The 15,687-nt window shown below is 35.8% G+C and overlaps 1 protein-coding gene across 1 annotated transcript in view; it reads left to right on the top strand.

Annotated features, from left to right (window-relative positions):
* Positions 1 to 15,687, top strand: part of CACNA2D1 (calcium voltage-gated channel auxiliary subunit alpha2delta 1) — a 635,761-nt gene that overhangs the window by 389,045 nt on the left and 231,029 nt on the right. The window contains exon 5 of the mRNA XM_042781442.1: positions 2,780 to 2,821. Within this exon, the coding sequence (XP_042637376.1) occupies positions 2,780 to 2,821 (42 nt within the window). The remainder of the gene's footprint in view (positions 1 to 2,779; positions 2,822 to 15,687) is intronic.

Raw genomic sequence — 15,687 nt, 5'->3', positions numbered from 1 at the left:
CCTCCTTGGGTTTCCGAGGCAGTATCACTACGGAAGTAGATCGCCCAACCCTCCTTCCAAAGAGTGGCTGGTGGGTTTGGACTGGCAGCCTTCTGGTTAGCAGTCAGATGCCTTAGGCACTACACTACCAGAGCTCCTGCACATTCCACTAAAACCTATGTTTTCTTGTTAAAACATGACAGCTTAGTCACACATGTTTGATTAAGTGCTTTGTAAGTTTTATTGTTTTGTTTTTCTATAAATAGTCACATTTTTGTTCTTTCTTACAGTTATATTTCGATCTTGTGAGAAATAAACATTGTATAGAAAAAGAGCTCTTATAAAATTAGAAATATAAAATTCTTTGGTACAAGAAGAAATATGGATGTTGACATGTAGTGTAAATTTATACGTAATGTACTTTTTCTGATTAAAAGAAAAAAATAAGTTTTTAAAAATTATATCTCATCTACAATTCAGAAAGCCTCTCACAAATGCATAACATTTAAATAAACTTTAAACTGTATATAACAGTCTAATAACAGTTTTAGGAACAATTTATATTTTGTTATGGAAAAGCTAAGTGATACAGATTTGTATAAAATATAGACAGTAAAAAGGAAAAAAACATTGGAAGTTTTCAAATAAATTTAGATTTTCTTTATTTTTATTTCAATCATTGCTTATCTTAAGATAGAAGTATTTGGTCTGAGTTAAAAGTAGCATTTCTTTATCTTACTTATACCCTCTTCTTCCATTGTATACAGTGCTCTTATTGTTAAAATAAATAAATTGTATGTGTGAGTGTGACCATTTGTCACAAACAGAAAAGAAATAACAAATCAGATTAGTCTATTAGCTATACTCTCATGATCCAAGTGTAATTCTAGATAGTAAGTTGTTCTGTATAATTGATTTTTATGTATTATTTTTCCTAAAGAGTAGGTGTGTGTATGTCTCGCTTATTTTGTATCTGTCTTGGAACAGCAGTATGTGTTTAATGAATGTCTGTTGAAACTGATGCTGCTGAACCACTTAAAACTTAATGTAGCTTCAACTTGCTTTCTATATATTCCAATTCTGTTAATATAAACGAGGGAATGGAAGAAGTAAAGACTAAAGTGAAGATAAATGTAATCAGTGTTCCAACTTTTATTGCAATACACATTATAAATTGAAATTTATCTCCTAAGTACAGAGCTGTAAGAGAAATCAATAAACTGATAATTAAGTTTGAGTCTCAGGTGGATTCAGAACACTTTCTTTCTTTCTGATTTTATATTTTAACTTTGTTACAAAGCTATTGCTATAAGAAATGTTTCAGAAATTAGAACTTTTTATGCATGTTAAAATTCTCCAGGTACTTCTTCATTGTCCCCTCCCCCCAAAATCGATTGAAAGGTAGTTGTAGTTCTGTTGACTCTAAATGAAATAAATTTGAAGTCATAGAGTACACTTAGTATTATGAATCATATGTTCCCACATTAATTTATATATCAGCAATGTACTGGTTGAGTCGGGTCTGACTTGATGGCACATAACAACAACAACAACAATGTACTAGTTTATTTACTAATGATCTATATAGAGACTTATGTTCTGTGGCTCTTGAGTTCCATGGTATGTTCCATGGTATGTCACACAAAAAGTGGAGTTGCATCTGAGGCAAGTTAGTTTGGAAAGAAGAATAAGGTGTATTTTCCTCTTGGAGATTTGTAATGTCCTTTCGTACATTGAAGGGTCTGTGAATTCCTACTGAAAAGAGACAGTTTTAACTTTATTTAAATCACTGTTTTCTAAAGTTATGTAACTATGGAATGCAGTTGTCAATGAAACATCTATTAATATCTTGAATAACTAATGATTTGTTTTTGAAAATACTTGGATAAGTACTAATTTAGTGAACTCTTTATTGTCATCTGCTTTTTATTTTTGTGTGTTACATCTTCTCTTTTAATAAAATTGTAATGTATCTGGTTTGGAGATTCTTAAGAGTCACAGAGGAATGTATTACATAGTACTCAATTTACTACTGACAATTGGCTGTATCTCCACTCAGTTGGTGAGAAGGAAAGATAGTGAAATCATTATAAGTGGATTATTTTTACATTGCATAGAGCTAGCCTCAGAGATACAGGGAATACAAATTTTAAACTCTTTACCAGTCATTTTATTCAGCAGTTCTTTTTCACTTCCCCTACGTAACACAGTATGTATCTATAATTTATGTTTATGACATATTGTCGAAGGATTGATAGCTGGCTGACTTGTCCATATATATTCTTGCTACAGAGCTAATTGGCCACTTTGCTAGAATATGAGATCATCAATGTAATATTAATAGTTTTTTGCCCTCTAAATTAACACTTAATCTCTTGCCAGCATATATACACATTTCTTCAAGAAGAATTTCAACACTCAGATATAGTTATTTAAACCATAGTTTCTATGAAGTCATAACAAGTCACTTATCTTACACACTTCTTGAATTATCCTGTGCATCAATCACTTAATGGTTTAAGTACATATCTTACTTATTTGCCTTATGAGTATATCATTTATTATTCCTTCAAGAAATGGTTCACAGAACTATATTGCGATCTTTTTCCCCAGTACAAATGTAGTCTTGTGATATCACTGCTATGCTGTTTTAATATGTTCTTAGAAAATAGATGGATCTTTGTGGAATAAAGAACTGATTATTCAAAAATAGATACAAAATGTGTTCAGTGTTTTTGTTTTTTATGCTTTTACTCAAATTGATAAAGCACTTTTTTTCTCTCTGTCCCCTTTTTTATAGAGCAATGAAGTTGTCTACTACAATGCAAAAGATGATCTTGATGTGAGTATTAAAAGTTTTACATTAAACTCTTAAGATAAACTTAGTTATAGTAGGTGGATTGGTTGTACAGAACAAATTGAGCTAGCAAGTTTAGTTTTTTAGAAATAATTAGAGAGCATAAGAAGAACTAATTAACAATAATAAAAAAATGATGAATTTTAGTGCTGATGTGATTTTTAACAACATAGTATCTTCCTAAGAAGAAATGCTATGCATTGCTTTGGATCTGAATTGTCCTCCATTGCACTCAGAACTCATTCTACTGCTCTGACTTATGTCTGCTACATGACATTAACATGTTGAGGACAGAGATTGGATCCTATCCATCTTTGCATCCTTGCTTCTGTCACCAGGGTTAATACACATGTCTGTACAATCCAGGGAGAATCATTTCTTTCAAATAATTATTAATGACACCCCCAGAAGGCTGTACAACAACTTGCTGCTCAATCTTTGAAACATAGTAGTGGCTCAATATGCTTTTTTAATTGAATGAATCTAGGAGCTCTGGTAGCGTAGTGCCTAAGGCTCTTGACTGCTAACCAGCAGGGTTCAAACCCACCAGCCACTCCTTGGAAGGAAGATGGGGCAATCTACTTCCGTAGTGATACTGCCTCGGAAACCCAAGGAGGGGTCAGTATGAGTCAGGTCTGATTCAAGGGCACATAACAACAACAACAACAACAATGTATATTTCAAATGATTTTAGGACATGGATTATTTTACCATGAATCATTTCCAATATTACCATATTTGGACAAATGACATTTGAGTTACAGTAAAACTTGTGAAAGCCTTAGCCTGTGTAAGGCTTTCAGCAAAGGAAAATTCAAATATTTTCTACTAATAAAGGAGTGATAGAAAAGTGGTAAAACTGCCCCCTTTCAAAGGTGGAAAATTTGTGAGACCCAAAAAAGCAAGGTGGTCCCGTTGAGTTCTGGCTGTCATAGATTTCATGCGCTTGGTTATAATGGAAACATTTGCAAAATCATAATAAAGATTGAACTTAATGCTTTTAAAATATTTTCATATAATTGGCTTTGTGCATCAGGAAAAAATGATATCTAGATATACTTATTCTTTCTAAAATATTTGTTGAGTATCTCATATTCTTGGTATTCTTCAGAGAGTTTGTGATACATCAGTGAACAGAGCAAACAAATTTAATAAAATTATTATTTGTCACTAACAAGTTTTTGATGTGTATTTACAAACCCATGAGTTCCTATACCATGCTATAGAGTATCTTTCCAGCTATTTAACAGCAAAGTGAAAAAATACACAAAACAAGAAGAGCCTAAGTTGGGAGAAAAAAACAACAGTAAATGTTGTTGTTATGTGCCCTGGAGTCAGACCCTACTCATAGTGACCCCTCCTTGGGTTTCCGAGGCCGTATCACTACAAAAGTAGATTGCTCAACCTTCCTTCTGAGGAGTGGCTGGCTACCAGAGCTCCCAACAGTAAATAAGTTTACTTTAAATGTCATAGTTTACTGTATTACCATTACAACTACTACTAGCTCTGGTGGCATAGTGCCTAAGGCATTTGACTGCTAACCAGAAGCCTGGAGGTTCAAACCTACCAGCTACTCTTCAGAAGGAAGGTTGGACAATCTTCGTCAGTAGTGATACTGCCTTGGAAACCCAAGGAGGGGTCGCTATGAGTCAGATCCGACTCGAAGGCAGTGAGATTGAACACTAACTTTGCCTGCACACTGCTAAGCATTTTTTATATTATATATCTCATTATTACCATATTTTCATTACTGAAATAACACTGTGAAGCAAGTTTTCTTTTCTCCATTGCATAGATTAATAACTATGATGATTTTTAAAGTATTTTCTTTCCAATAGACATGGGTGTTTTGCTAATGCTAATATTCCTCCTTTGATGAATATATGTATCATTTTAATGATGTAGGAAAGACTTATTAAAGATAAACTGCCAGCTCACACAAAATGTTGCAATAGTTTCCTGAGTAGTATCAGACTGTGTATCATTTTCTAGAGAATGTTGTTGAACCTCACCATGAGGACTAATATTAAAAATCATGTGGTAACACAAAAATGCTTGTTAAATTTTCCTTCACCTTCCAAGTGGTATATTAACTAAATCTGTTCTTATATATTTAGCTTGTAAAACTATAACAAAGGCTTTATAATAAACTAAGTGGAATGATTTATATGGTCTGGTCCAGTCCTGTAATCACTTCTGCCTAAGATAATGATACTGATACTACAAATACATATTATTTTTTCTAAACTTACTTAAGAGATATGTTCTTTATGTGAAATGAAACAGTTTTTATTACATAAGTCAGGTTTGATTATTAAATTTGAAAGCTACTCTATTTCACATAGGAAATGGCCCATTTTCCTTGTTTAAGACTATAACAATTCTGTTCACAAATGTAAATATAATTTTTAAGAAGTCCCTTCTCATTGTCACATACCATGCTTCCATTTACGCCCATTATAAGTGGAAAAGTGGAAGCAGATTATATTGTAACAATTCTGTGATCTTCAGTATTTACCATTGCATTATTTGCCTACACAGATATTATACAAATATTAAAATAAGATTCTGTTTAAGTATGACTCTGTGTAAAGATGTCCACCACTCATCTGCCTGTTTCCTTGTCGTATTTTGAGTGCCTTCCAACTGGAGGGGCCCATGTTCCAGTACTCCATCAGTCGCTGTACCGTCGCTGTTCACAGAGTTCTCACTGGCCAGTATTTTTAGAAATAGATTGCCAGGTCCTTCTTCCTTTTTCTGTCTTAGTCTGGAAACTCGGCTGAAATCTGTCTACTCTCAGTGACCTGCTAGTATTTGAAATGTCAGTCGCATAGTTCCCAGCATCATAACAACATATGAGCCACCACATACAGGAAACAGACAGATGAGTCCTTTCCAACCCTCGCCACCCCCGTGTGTCGGAACAGAACTGTGCCCCAGAAGGTTTTCAGTGGCTGATTTTTCGTCAGTAGATCAACTTTTCTTCCAAGGAATCTCTAACTCTCTTAAGAATCTTCAACCATTCATTTAGCAGTCAAGCATGTAAACTGCTTGCACCACCCAGGAACTCCTATTTTCAGGTAAAGATTTTGGACATCTTACTGCATTTGATATGTGATATTTTAATTTAACACTGGTATTAAATGATTTATCTGAGTCAGAATAAATTTGATGGCTACTAACAACAAAAACAACATTTTTTTTCACTTTCTGCTATTCATGTAAGTTACAGAATGATTTTTGATAACATGGCTATATGATTAAGAAATTCAAGAATACTATTTGTCAAGAGAAAAAATATTTAGGATTAATTACACAAGATAGTAAAATTTTACTTTTGAAAAATAAGAAGGCCAAAAATGTTGCATAATGTGAACTTCAGCATAAAATATAAGGTGAACCCAGCAAATAGATTCCATTTTTCTAGACTTAGAATATTTCATGTAAAGTTTTTGAGAAATTGTGAAGAACTATATAAAAATTCATTTAATATTTCACTAATGATTTCATTAGGAGCTCTGGTAGCATAGTGCCTAAGGCACTTGATTGCTAACCAGGGGGCTGGTGGTTCAAACCCACCAGCCACTCCTCAGAAGGAAGGTTGGGCAATCTACTTCCCTAGTGATGTTGTTGTTGTTGTTATTTGCCATCGAGTCGGCCCCGACTCATAGTGATAGCACCTCGGAAACCCAAGGAGGGATCACTATGAGTCAGGTCCGTCTTGATGGTACATAACAACAACAACAATGATTTCATTTGGGAAGCTCGAAGTGATTTTGATATTATTATAATTGTCACTCTTAAAAAATGTTAGAAATTCAGTAAAAATGAAACATGCTTTTTGGGGGGTTAGCTTTTGTTATAGAGAGACCCAAAGTAAAAGTGATTGGAAGGCAGAAGTTGTTTTGTTTCACATGTAATATTTCGTGTGGGGCGAATATGTCAACTCAACCACCCAGGACCCAAGCTCCTTCTCTGACATTCTCTACTCTCATCAGCACATTTTTTCCACGTTGTGATCCAAGATGGTTCTCTAACATTCACCATGTTTTTTTCACTTAAAATAGTAGGAAGGAGGAAAGGGTAGTGGAGGATGTAATTGAATTGTCTATTTACAGAAGTTGAATACATATTATGGCAGTGGCATACACCACTTCTGTTTGTATCTACTTGCCACAATTCAGTGACTGACCTAAGAAAGGTCTGAGAGAATGTGAACTATTATTTTTATTTGTTTGTTTGTTTTCCTCTGAATGTAGGATTCTGTTCTCACTAACTCACTACAGTCGAGTCCAACCCAACTCATTAGCGACCCCTCCTTGGGTTTCTGAGGCAGTATCACTACAGAAGTAGATTGCCTGGCCTTCCTTCCAAGGAGTGGCTGGTGGGTTTGAACCTCCAGCCTTCTGGTTAGCAGTCAAATGCCTAAGTCACTATGTCACCAGAGCTCCTTACTAAAAATAAAATGGCAAAAAGAATAATTGGGAGATAATTTACTGTTTCTGCACCTATCTTCACTTTACTCTTCTTGATGTATTAAATTTAGCACTAGCACTCTACCCATTCACCTGACTGTGTTCTATTTTTTATAGTCAAATTCAGCAACTTAAACTGAAAAAAATATTCTTGATTGCAGTAGAACTAATATTTAAATATATGCTCTACTGAGTAATATGTAGTCTATTGAATGCATATGTTTTAATGACTACTATCATACTGTTTTCAACAATAGAAATATTTACTATTTTACAATCATGGAAAGATAGGATTTGTAAGTTAATGTTGCACTTTAATATTTTATTCAGAGTTTTCAGTGGTTATACATTTTTTTCCCTAAAATTATTGCTTATCTGATGAAGTTGGACTTTAATAATAAAATTTATTCATCCTCACCAAAAGTTTTTTCTTCGAGCTGGTTTTAATTGACTGCCATAGTCAGAACTGTATGCATACAATACTTGATTTTTGACATATTTGACAATCATGTATCTCATTGTGTAGCTTGCATTGGCTCATCATTAGCGTGTTTTGTTCTGGGTTTTCCATGTAACAATTCAATTGGGTATTTTAATTGCTCCAAATCTACAAAGCTGTGTTCTATATTCTTTGTTAAAATAGGATGGTTTTACTGTGGCTAGTGTGATTTTACCATTTCATTTACTAAAAGTCTAATATCTAATGAGGTAGTGACATTAATTGAAATATTTAATACTGAAATAACATTATCAATTAATCAATTTTGCCTCAATATCTTTGAATGTTAATATAAATTACTGAGAGCAAAATGGGAGCTCTGGTAGCATAGTGCCTAAGGCACTTGACTGCTAACTAGAAGGCTGGTGGTTCAAACCCACCATCCACTCCTTGGAAGGAAGGTTGGGCAATCTACTTGATACCGCCTTGGAAACCCAAGGAGGTGTCGCCATGAGTCAGGCCTTACTCGACAGCACATAGCAACAACAATAACAAGAGCTAAATAATGTTTCTATATTACATTTTTTGCCTCCTGAAGTAGATGAAGGAGCTCTGGTGGTGCAGTGCCTAAAGTATTTGACTGCAAACCAGAAGGCTGACAGTTGAAACCCACCAGCTGCTCCGTGGAAGGAAAATGGGGCAATTTACTCTGGGAAGATTTACCACCTCGAAAACCCAATGGAGATTGCTATGAGTCAGAATCAACTTAATGGCAGTGAGTGAGAAGGAGATGAAAAAATTGTAAATTCGAAGTATATGGTTACTATTTGTGACTTTTTCCCCGGTTCTGCCTTAGCAGAAGAAGATTTGTATTTCCACACCTACGCATAGTATAATAGCTGTCATTTTCTCTATTTACCCAACACTCTTAGATCAATCATTTTTTTGCATCTTCATGACAGTCATTCAAGTTTACCCATTGGTCTTAAATATTTACTTAAGAACAATTGAAATGGTCTCTTATTTTTATGCTTCTAAATTATCTATATACTTTTCATTATTTTATACACTATATTAAGTATTGCTAAACATTGCATCCTTCCTTTTTCATTGTCACTAACTTCAAATAATTATTGCCTGTTTGATATTTAAGACCATTTACAAATTTACTAGAAACTTTTCTCAGCAGACTTGATGATGTTATGACAGCATTTCCTACCTGAAAGCACCACCAGTCTTTACAAAGGTTTCCCTTGGGTTTCTTCCCTGAAGTGTGAGTTCTTTGAGAGCAGCTATTACATATTCACAGTAGCTGGCATAACTCTCCTAGAGCTGGCATATTTTAATCACTCAATAGTTTCTTTTTCAATAGATCAGTTATCCTGAGTTAAAAATGAAGCTTCATTTTACACAGATATGAAATAGGTAAAGAACCCCACAAATTATCCAAGCTAGAGTTAGACTTACATTCCAGACATACCTCCCTCCTATTTCTATTCTTACTATCCCTTTTGGATAGAGCCCCCTATACTACTTCCATCCCCAACCTCAGCCCAGACCTGGGGTGGTTTCTGTAATTTCTGTAAGGATTGGGATGAAAATACATACCCTGGAGGAAACATTTGTGCTTAGTGAATGACCGGAAATTGTACAGAAGCCTGTATATGATTCTATGCCCTACTTTTACAAATCTGATTGAAAAAAGGACTAATGCTCAGAGGAAATTCTGTCATCCGAGGGTTCTCCAAGCCTCGGAGCAGAGAGCTCATTCTTCATTTAAGACTAAGAATGTAGAAAGTAGTTAATAGAGGAAGCAATGAAAAATTTAGCTGTAGTACGGCAGAAACCCTAGTAGTAGAGGCTAAGAGACTCAGTGAGATGATGTCAGCTCAGGTAAAAATAGGAACACCATTAAAGATATGTTAGTGTTCCCAATAAAAGAGTAGGTGATTTATGTAATGTAGATTTAAATAAAATTATCAAAACCCAAAATGCTTAGCACAAGTAAAATGTCCTTTGGAAGAACTAACACATTTAACAGTGTATATTATTCATCGATGATGTAAAGGGAAAGCTCGAGAAATACTTATAAGTGCCTCCAAAAAGTTTATGGAAGAAAAGATAAAGATTACAGAGGAAAAAGCACAGAGATATATACCATAAATCATGTGCTGTCAAAGATTAAACTAAAGCTTTTGAATTAGCAATAATATCATGTTTGGTAAAGTGGTGAAGTGGAGGGTCAACAAAGAAGAGAAAAGCCTTCAACGAGATTGACTGACACAGTGACTGCAACGATGGGCTCAGGTGTAGCAAGGATCATGAGGCTGGCACAGGACCAGGCAGGTGTTTCATACTGTTGTGCATAGGGTCGCTATGAGTCAGAGATGACTCAGTGGCACCTAACAACAACAACAGTGGAAAAGTATTCAGGTCAACAAAGAAATGTATATATAATTAAGATTTGGAAGGCCTACAGTGTTTTAACCCAAATGTTGAAAAGTCAAGAACATTTATACAGAATCTTGCACATGGACAACCAAGAGGAGATTTCTAACAGGCTACTGCATATTTAGTTTGATTGCTTAGGACAGTGGCCTAGAATAAGTTTTATGTTTGGCTTATAAGTGGAATTTGAAAACAAGTGGCTGAAATTGTCCCAGTAAGTATAAGGCTACATACATAGCAAGGCCAGATTTCTACTGCCAAGTATATTTTGGTGCATTTACACAATGTTAAAAACAATGTTGAAATGAATTTGAACGTCTTTGGATGTGACACATTTTCCATCCCATTGAAATCCTGCTACTTCCTAATGTATCAGCCTGCTTCACACATCTACAAAACATAAAAATAATAATAATGCTTTTAGGTATTTTAATCATCCACTCTGGTTCTTGGAATGAAAAGAGGAGAAGTAAAAAAATCCTTGGACACTGTCATTTAATGAAAGATGGGGATAGAGTAGGGAGTTTAGAATATGAATAGCTGGAGATGAAGAAAAAGTAGCTTTTATAATATAAGTGAATACTATAAAAAAAGTCCATGAGTATAGTAATATTGGGATCAGGATTAAATTTCCTATTTCCTGATTTCTAGTATTCCTCCACGTGGAATTCTGGTGTGTCATCAAGTTCAGATTTGAATATAAGCAATGTATATTTTCAAGTGTAACCTATTGATTTCATTCATTGTAATGATGATATATGCCTTCACTTAAAGGAAAAACAAGAATTTAAATGTGATAAATAATTCCTTTGGAGGGTAACCTTTATATTAGTTACATCTATATTAGTCAGGTTGTGTGAGTTATCAGGATGTAAACTCTTCAAGGACTCTGGTAGAAGACAGTTCCTCAAGGGCAGTTTACAATATGCATGCTCTCCTCCATAGATCAATGGTATTTATATTCACCTTGTGGATACAAAATAAATACTCAGTGACAGTCAGATTCAGCTAAGGCACTGGTTGAAATAAGGGTAGAATTAATATCCCTATAGGATTGTGTAATATGATTTAAAAAAAAAATTATGGCTGTAGTCATTTAAATAAATTTGTTCTTGAAACTTAAAAATGCAAGTAAAGCTGGGCTAAATTATTCAGTAAGCCACAGTTCTCAGGACAGAACATAAGGCACATGTTGTTAGCTGCCACTGAGTAGGCTCCGATGCATGGAGACCCCAGGGACAGAAGGAGGAAGTATTGCTCCACCCTCCACACTCTTCACCATCATGTGCCTGCTTGTTGTGGCCTCTGTGTATCCCGAGTGTCTTCCAACCTGGGGGTTTTCATTGCCTAACTTTTGGAAGTAGATCATCAGGCCTTTTTCCAGTTTGTCTTAGTCTGAAAGCTTTTCTGAAACCCATGTGCACGAGTGACCCTGCTGGTATTTGAAATGCCAGTGGTGTAACTTCTAGCAACATAGCAACACCCAAGCCACCAGAGTATTACAAGCTAAGAGATGGGTTGTAGATAAGGCACATAGCCTTACTAGAAATTTAAGACTATCTTTCCTGCATCCAATATGGTAGTTAATTTTAACATATTCACTCTTCTTATTGCCTTATCTTGATGTTCTACAGTATTCCCTCACAGACCCACAGTATTCTTTAAAAAGCAATTCAAATATGAGCTCCCCTTACAGTCTTCCTTTCTTATAGGTGGTCTAGACTACTTGTAACACATTACTGCCTTTAGAGATATAATATCTTGCATTTTAGTATTTATATACAAAGATGATCTTCTGCACTAAATTTTTAGCAACTTGAGGTAGGAGTCTTATTCCGTTTGGCTTTTCTATAGTATACAGTAATTGTTGAGATAATATTTGTTAAATTAGGTAGACATTTACATGTTACAGAACCCATATTACTTAGATAGTATTGTGACAAAGTCTTACTTTTTAAAGTGATGTTCTATTTGCAAAGTTAACAGGAAACCTCTGGAAATCATGGTAAGAATGAAAATATTTGCTTTGCTTCAAGTTTAGATGGAAGCAGAATTAAGAGAGGAAATGACAAAGCTAGTTCTTAGTGTGGACTGGCAGTGGACAATAGGAACAGTCTTGAGGACTCAACTAACTTCAAACCGATGTGGTTGCATTTATTTCTCAAAATGATTCATTGGGGAAGAAGTAATAGAATTGGAATATTTGTCTGCAATTACTACAAGTGATGTTAAAATTATTGTTGTGTGCTGTTGAGTCAATTCCAATTGATAGTGATTCTCTTAAGGATGGCACATAACAACAACAACAACAACAAGGATATAGTAGAACTTCCCTATAAGGTTTTCTAGGTTGTAAATTTTGTGGGAACACATCGCTAGGTCTTTTCTCCCAACAAGACTCTGGTGGGTACAAACAACCGTCTCTTTGTTAGCAGCCAAGTGCTCAACTATTTCACTACCAGGGCTCCTTGATAATATGGGTTAAAATGAGAAGCTAAGTTACAATGAATCTCTGTGAAACAAAAAGCAGGCTTATTAATCCAACAAACTAAAGTTCTGTCTGATTCTCCATTTAATGGGATAATTAGAATGCATATTATGTTTTAGATTTCGTTCCCAAAAAAGCTACATCATTTTTATAGTATAAAAGTTTAGTATAAGATTTCTTACTTTTTCTTTCAAGAACATATTTCACTCCTAAGTATATCACTAACCAACTCTAGTTTTCTTTTTTTCTTTAATAGTAACTGCTCCAAAGGCTATAAATCTTTATGGAAGCAGACTGCCTCATCTTTCTCCCAAGGAGTGGCTAGAGGGTTTGAACTGCCAACCTCTTGATTAGCAGCCAAATGCTTTAGCCACTGCATCACCAGTTGTTGTTGTTGTTAGGTGCCATCGAGTCATGTCTGACTCACAGCGACCCTGTACACAGCAGAAAGAAAAACTGCCTGGTCCTGTGCCAATCTCATGATCCTTGCTATACCTGAGCCCATCGTGCAGCCACTGTGTCTATCCATCTCATTGAGGGCCTTCCCCTTTTTCATTGACCCTCCACTTTACTTTATCCTTCTCTAGAGAATGGTTCCTTCTGACATCATAACCAAAGTAGGTGAGACGAAGTTTGGCCATTCTCGATTACAAGGAGCATTCCGGCTACACTTCTTCCAGGACAGATTTGTTAGTCCTTTTAGCAGACCTGGTACTGTTAGCATTCTTCTCCAATACCACGACTCAAAAGCATCAACACTTCTTCTGTCTTCCTTATTGATTGTCCAGCTCTCACTCATAAGAGGTAATTGAAAATACCATGGCTTAAGTTAGGCGCACCTTAGTCTTTGAGACATCTTTGCTTCTCATCACTTGAAAGAGATCTTTTGTAGCAGATTTTCCCAATGTAATACATCGTCTGATGTCTTGACTGCTGCTTCCATTGGTGCTGATTGTAGAACCAAGTAATGTGATACCCTTGCCAACTTCAATCTTTTCTCCATTTATCGTGAAGCTGTTTGTTGGACCAGTTGTGAGGATTTTTGTTTTCTTTATATTGAGTTGTAATCCATACTGCAGACTGTAGTCTTAAATCTTCATCAGTAAGTGCTTCAAGTCCTCCTCACTTTCAGCCAGCAAACTTGTGTAATCAGTGTATCACAGGTTTTTATGAGTCTTCTTCCAATCCTGTTACCACATTCTTCTTCATATAATCCAGGTTCTCGCATTATTCGCTCAGCATACAAGTTGAATAAATATGGTGAAAGATACACTGTTGACATACTCCCTTCTTGATTTTGAACCATGCAGTATCCCATTGTTCTGTTCAAACAACAGCCTCCTGATCTATGTGCAGGTTCCTCATGAGTACAATCAAGTGTTCTGGAATTCCCATTCTTCTCAGTGTTATCCATAATTTGTGTTATGATCCACATAATCAAATGCTTTTGTATAGTCAATAAAACAAGTAAATATTTTTCTGGTATTCTTTGCTTTCAACTAAGATCCATGTGACATGAGCAATGATATCCCTCGTTTCATGTCCTCTACTGAATCCAGCTTGCATTTCTGGGAGCTCTCTGTCAATATACTCCCACAACCATTTTTTAATTATCTTTAGTAAGATTTTACTTGCATGTGATATTAATGATATTGTTCAATAACTTCCACATTCTGGGGGATCATCTTTCTTTGGAATGGATACAAATACGGATCTCTTCCAGTCAGTTGGCCGAGAGGTACCTTCCAAATCTCTTGGCATAATCAAGTGAGTGCCTCCAGAAGGGCATCCGTTTGTTGAAACATCTCAATCGGTATTCCATCAGTTCCTGGAAACTTGTTTTTCGCCAATTCCTTCAGTGCAGCTTTGACTTCTTCCTTCAGTATCATTGATTATTGATCATATGCCACTTCCCGAAATAGAAGAACATTGACCAATGTTTTGGTACAGTGACTCTGTGTATTCCTTCCATCTTCTTTTGATGCTTCCTGCATCATTGAATATTTTGCCTATAGAATATTTCAATATTGCATCTCAAGGCTTAAATTTTTCCTCAGTTCTTTCAGCTTCAGAAATGCAGAGTGTGTTCTTCCCTTTTGTTTTTCTAACTCCAGGTCTTTGAACATTTCATTATAGTAATTGGTTTTGTCTGCTCGAGCTACTCTTTGAAATCTTCTGTTCAGCTCTTTTATTTTGACATTTCTTCCATTTGCTTTAGCTACTTTCCATTCAAGGGCAATTTTCAGAGTCTCTTCTGACATCCATTTCGGTCTTTTCTTCCTTTCTTGTCTTTTTAATGACCTCTTGCTTTTTTCATGTCTAATGCTATTTTATTTATTTATTTATTTATTTTATTGTGATTTGGGTGAAGGTTGACAGAGTAAATTCACTTTCCATACAACAGGACACATACACTTTGTCTCATGACATTGAGTGCAATTTCCCACAATGCAACAGCTCCCCTCCCACTTCCTCCCCATAGTTACCTCTTCCTTGTGTCCTTCCCTCCCATGCACTCCTGCCTCCTGAGCTGTCTCTCTGTGCATACACAGCCCTTCTATTCTTCCATGACTGAGCTCTCCAAGGAGTGTTACTGCCTAATGTAAATGTTCAGCTCATATGCCTGTCTTCTGTTTGGCCAGAAACCACAAGTTGTTGTTGTTAGGTGTCGTCATAGTGATGCCATGCACAGCAGAATGAAACACTGCCCGATCGCGTGCCAACTCCACTATCCCTGCTATACTTGAGCCCATCATCGCAGCCACTGTGTCAATCCATCTCGTTGAAGGCCTCCCCCTCTTTCATTGACCCTCCACCCTACCAAACATGACCTCCTTCTCCAAGGAATGATCCTTTCTGACAACATGAACAAAATAGGTGAGACGAAATCTGGCCATTCTCACTTCCAAAGAGCATTTCGGGTGCACTTCCTCCAGGACAGATCTGTTAGTTCTTTTAGCAGTCCATGGTACTTTCAGCATTCTTCACCAGCACCACAACT

Source organism: Orycteropus afer, unplaced genomic scaffold (genome assembly GCF_000298275.1).
Source record: "Orycteropus afer afer isolate SDZICR_OR568_19922 unplaced genomic scaffold, OryAfe1.0 scaffold00007, whole genome shotgun sequence".
Lineage (NCBI taxonomy): Eukaryota > Metazoa > Chordata > Mammalia > Tubulidentata > Orycteropodidae > Orycteropus > Orycteropus afer.
The sequence above is the reverse complement of the archived record's forward strand: the minus strand, read 5'-3'. Positions and strand labels throughout refer to the sequence as shown.